General features: G+C 39.7%; 1 protein-coding gene across 1 annotated transcript in view; it reads right to left on the bottom strand.

Moving 5' to 3' along the window:
- Positions 1 to 634: 634 nt before the first annotated feature.
- The window catches only part of cenpu (centromere protein U), a 7866-nt gene continuing 3339 nt past the window's right edge, over positions 635 to 5161 (bottom strand). Inside the window, exons 6-9 of the mRNA XM_010794279.1 lie at positions 3976 to 4023; positions 2990 to 3051; positions 2300 to 2456; positions 635 to 1077 (exon numbers count right to left, since the gene is read on the bottom strand). Of these exons, the coding sequence (XP_010792581.1) occupies positions 940 to 1077; positions 2300 to 2456; positions 2990 to 3051; positions 3976 to 4023 (405 nt within the window). The 3' untranslated portion in view covers positions 635 to 939. The remainder of the gene's footprint in view (positions 1078 to 2299; positions 2457 to 2989; positions 3052 to 3975; positions 4024 to 5161) is intronic.

Genomic DNA, 5161 nt, shown 5'->3' on the forward strand with positions numbered 1-5161 from the left:
AGAATGGGTGTATCTACACCAATGTGATGAAAGGAAAATATCTTGTCGATATAATGAGACACTTTCTCGGAATACTGTGTTAGTATTTTAAGAAATGAAATCATTATTTTTGAGTTTTCTCATAATATTGCAATATGTATGTAAAATGGGAAGGGGTGTGTCACTTGTCAAATATTTGCCACTAGACAGGTTTTGGATGCATTGGTTCTGTTGCAGCTTGATTATTGTTTGGTTATTTGGTCTATTGCTGCAGAAAAAGACTTATACAAATTACAAGTAGCACAAAATAAGGCAGCACGATGTGCATTGCAGTGCTCCTACAGTACCAGAGTAACTGAAATGCTGGAGACACTGAAATGGTTAAGTGTCAGACAGAGGTCTACTTATATGTTGTTACATTTTGTCAGAAATATTACAGTGACGCACTTACCACATACTGTATATTATCACAGAGGTTTATAGCGCAGTATGTTCAACATAACTATCAAACACGACATGCAATAGAAGGAAGGTTTGTATTACATAAATCTAAATCCAGTATGAAACAGTATTTTTTCTCAATTTTGAATTTTCTATTGGAGTAGGAGTAAGAGAAGTAAGAGAAGTTAGGACATCTGGAGAAATGTCTGTTTTTTATTTTGGATGGAGTAACACATTAAATGTAGGGTACTGTAACATTTATATTTAAAGATGATTTAGAAGAATTAAAACATAACTTTGAACACAAAACCAATAAACCACATCACCAAAACCAAAACTTCCTGCAAGTGGTTCAAGGTATTTTAATGTGATTAGTAAGGTTACCGAACAGGATTATATTTCGATCTGGGGATCCTCTACGTTTCCTTCCTTCTTTCTCCCAGCGTTACATTTATCTTTATCAAACTAAATAATCATATAAACACAAAAATAAATAATGTCACTTTTCCATTTACTGGTTTAAGAAATGTCAGTGTGTGGGGTATAGTGCATTATTTCTGAGTTTTGTTCTTCTTCATTGTTTCCTTTTGGCTGAAGTTCTTCTGCCTGAATACTCTTGGCCTCTAATAGCAGAGCTGGCAAGCTGGAGGCACCATACTGCAGGAGAGGGGGAAGAAGGAAAGGAGTGTCAGTCAGTTATATTAAAAGGGGCCCTTTTATGCTCACATTTGTAATTTGTGCCTCTACTGTGAAATGTCTCCATGCTTTAATGTTGACATTTTTTTTATTTTTCTCATACTACCTGTGCTGCAGCACCTCTTTTCACCCTCTATCTGAAACCAGAGCCCAGTCTGCTCTGATTGGTTAGCTGACCGGCTCTGTTGTGATTGGTCAACCACTTAGAGATGTCCTACCACTTTTACACAGAGACGAAACGGGTTGTATCCGCTACAGTTCTCTATCGTATGGACGGTTTGTCCACACGAAGCCGTAGAGGAACCGCGGAAAACGGAGGCCCCTAACAGCTCCCAAGGTAGGTAGATCTGTGGACGAGACGCTCTGGGGGGCCAAACGGCTGTGCGTACGTCCTATACGACCATTTCCTGATAACGATGACGCCATAGCCCCACCTCTACCCACCTCTGCTGCTCATCCCCGCGTCACCGCTGATGTGTTTCGCCAACAACAATGGCGGATCACACCGTTGCTTTCGTGCTCCAGATACTACTGACCATGCTACAGGTGTTAGTGCAAAATCTACAGCTCCTCTACCACAACCATCAGCAACAAGTGGACATGGAGAACTACATGAACTACATGTTGCTAAATCCACCGCGGAGAATAAACAGAAGGGCAACCAGGCAACCGTGGCAACCATGCTCGGAGGGTCTTCTTCGCTGCTTTTGGTGTATTTTGTGGCTGAAGTACAGCGCCACTTACAGGCCAGGCCTATGTACTATAGCGTCTCCAGCGATTCGAGCGGTCTCGTGTGGACGGACACGTTTCTTGAGCCGATTCCGTGTGGACGGAAGACTTTTTTGATATCGACATCGGTTCGTTTTCGTCTCTGTGTAAACGTGGCCTTAGCCTATCACATACAATGTGTTGGTGCGCTAGCCAATAGAAGTGGAAGTGTTACGTATTGATGTCACTATGTTAAAGTAAGAAAGAAGTCTAATGGAGGCGTTTCATGCAGGGGGGGTGCAGAAGAGAAAAGTTAACATTTTAGCCTTTGCAGACCATTTACAAGCAGAGAAATCGATATAACACACTACAGGAAAGAGAAACATCCAAAAAGCATAATAGGGCCCCTCTAAAATGCTTTAAAAAACATCAATTAAAATAAATGTAGGTTGATTTGCTAAAGTTGTGTGTATACCATCTCTTTTTCTTTGGGGTGTTTGTGTCGGTAGTCCAGGTATTGTGTGTTGAGCTCTCTGATGTCGTGCAGGAAGGCTTGGCCTCGTCTCAGATCAGCTAGTCGTGCTTTAAGTTCAGATTTCTCCTTTTGCAGCAAACACACCTGCCTCTCCCCCCTGACCAATCAAAAGAGGATGCATTGTGAGTTAAGGATAGAAGTAACCTTAACAGGAAGTAAAGGTTGTTTAAAGAACATAGGTTTCACCCCGTTTCAGTTTTTATTACAAATGTATTCTTATTTTTCTGTATTTTATTTCCCCTGTTATATCCATTTATACAGGATTATTTTTAGGTTGAAATATTTAAATTAATCATTAAAATTACTAATCGTATCTTTATTTTCTATACCGTGACAATGTCTTTTTGTCGTCGTAGGGTAAGTGGGATCCGTTTGATTCCACCAAAACATTTAAAAATACTTTTGAAATGAACAAAAAACAGACTTAGATAAGAATAAAAAAAAGAGCTGACTTTAGAAAATATCACTGAAAATACATTTATGTGCAAATTATGGACCTCACTGTTGAAACCATAACGGTTTTTATTACTAGATTCTTTCAAAGGGAATATTTTTAATCTTTTAGACTATAAGATTTAACAGGAATCAAAATGAAAACTGATCTGTTGTTGCATCCGAACCGCCTCTCACCCCATCAGCTCATTTTTGGCATCCAACAGTCTCTTTGTCTTTGTACGGATTGAAGAAGCCACCTGACACAAACACACACACACACACACACACACACACACACACACACACACACACACACACACACACACACACACACACACACACACACACACACACACACCAAGTCAGAGCATCACCAGAGTTCAGATAAATTATGCCAAGAGTGGGATAAATGTTCAGATAAATTATGCCAAGAGTGTGATAAATGTCCATGACATTAGTTGTTGAGACAGTTCATTGAAAGCCATAAAATGTTAACGTCATGTTGGAGTAGAACTTTCCTTGGAGAAATGCTCATTATTGGAAAATAATGGGTCTTCAGTATAATGCTATAATACTTGGTATAACACAGTATAATACTATAGTGTAATGTTAGGGTGTGTGTGCACTCTCAGAACAGTGTTTCCACCAGACTGTGTGTGTAACTTTATGTGGAGGAGAGTAGTGGACTCTGCTGCTAAGGCTAATACACATGTCTGTATGCGGGTCCCACTCTCACACAGGATCTACAGGAAAGGGACAACCCCAAAAAAGCATAATGGGACGCTTTAAGAGACTTGCTCTATGCTCACTGCAAGGTAGGGCGCAGAGCCTTGGGAGAAAAACAACAAGTTAGTTTTGTTTAAATGGTTACCTCCCCCGCTTGCCTGTGCCACTATAACAATCTGTTATCTGATTAGTTTCTGTTACATCCCAGCTCGTTAAGGGAAGGGGAAGAAACACAACACCAGATGTTCTTTGGTTAAATAAAGATATTGTCAAAAAATATAGTCTGTCTCAAGGGCCAAGTGGCGTTATCGGTGGCCATGCCAATGACCTCTTGTGCAAAATGTAATCGTACTTCTTCCCGTGGTTGTCATCATATTTCAGTCTGGACTAAAGTGATAGGTCAACTTCGTAAAGCCATTTTGTTAGCATTGCTTAAAGCTGGTGGCCATAGTTACCTTTATGTTTTCTCTTTTTAAAACCTTTAGCTCCTTGGAAGTAGAGATCTGGGGGAAAAACACACAAAGAATATACAGCAGTGTTTCCCACAGATCTGAAATATACTTGGCGGGGGTGGTGGTTGAGGTGAACAACATTAACCTTTCTGTTGGTCGCTTTTTAGCAGACCCTTCACACGATGGCAGAGCGAACAGGTACAGGCAGGGCCCATAGTGATAGCCCTATAGTTTAAATCTACTACCCACATATAAACATATGGACATGGGTTACTATTTAAAAAAAATGTTAAATTTATTTAGGAACCTATCAATGTGATTTTAAATGGGGGTGGACTTCAAATCCTCTAGGGGGGTCCGGGGGCATGCTCCACCGGTAAGATTTGTTTTTAAATGTTGGAGTTAAATGCATCAATCTGGTGCATTTTGAGGGGAAAATAAAGAGAATATCTATGGAAACACCTATATGAAACAGAACTGTGTACATTTTAATAATCATAAAAGCATGGCCATAACCAATAACATCCCATTTCCAATATGAAAAAAACATTGAAACTTGTTTATTTATTTATTTTTGTTTCATTTATAGTTGAGTGTGTCCGTGCTCCTGAATCAGCCTCTCCTGTCTCCCTCCTCTCCTCCCTTCTCCTCTTTGAGGCAGTAGCAAAGACTAATTTTAGCCCTCAACAAGTTTTTTTAAGTTTTCCCCGGGCGCCGTTCATAAAATTGCAGCACACTGCTCCTAATACTAGGATGGGTCAAATGCAGAGAAACAATTTCCCCACGGGGATTAATAAAGTATATCAAACCCATCCTAGTATTAGGAGCAGTGTGCTGCAATTTTATGAACGGCGCCCGNATGTTAACAGAAATTTAAATTAAATATGTGTAATGGCAAATGCCATATATGATTTTCTTACCTGGAATTCTGCCTTTTTGAACAGACTTTTTGATTGAGTCCTAGCTATATTGTCTGCAGTTAGGGCTAATATGAATCTAATGATTGTCATCGGTCTAAATTAGATTTCAAATGATTAACTGTGTATGTAATGAAGATCATAGTGTGGTTTGAATCCATTTTCATAACCACTGTCTTTTAACTGATTTAGATGCGGAAACTGGGCTTATTCATCAGAATTGTGTATGACTTGACTTGCTTGACTCTCACCACAGTGACTTGGGACTTGCT

The sequence above is a fragment of the Notothenia coriiceps genome, unplaced genomic scaffold (assembly GCF_000735185.1).
Source record: "Notothenia coriiceps isolate Sejong01 unplaced genomic scaffold, NC01 NC01_scaffold00037244, whole genome shotgun sequence".
Lineage (NCBI taxonomy): Eukaryota > Metazoa > Chordata > Actinopteri > Perciformes > Nototheniidae > Notothenia > Notothenia coriiceps.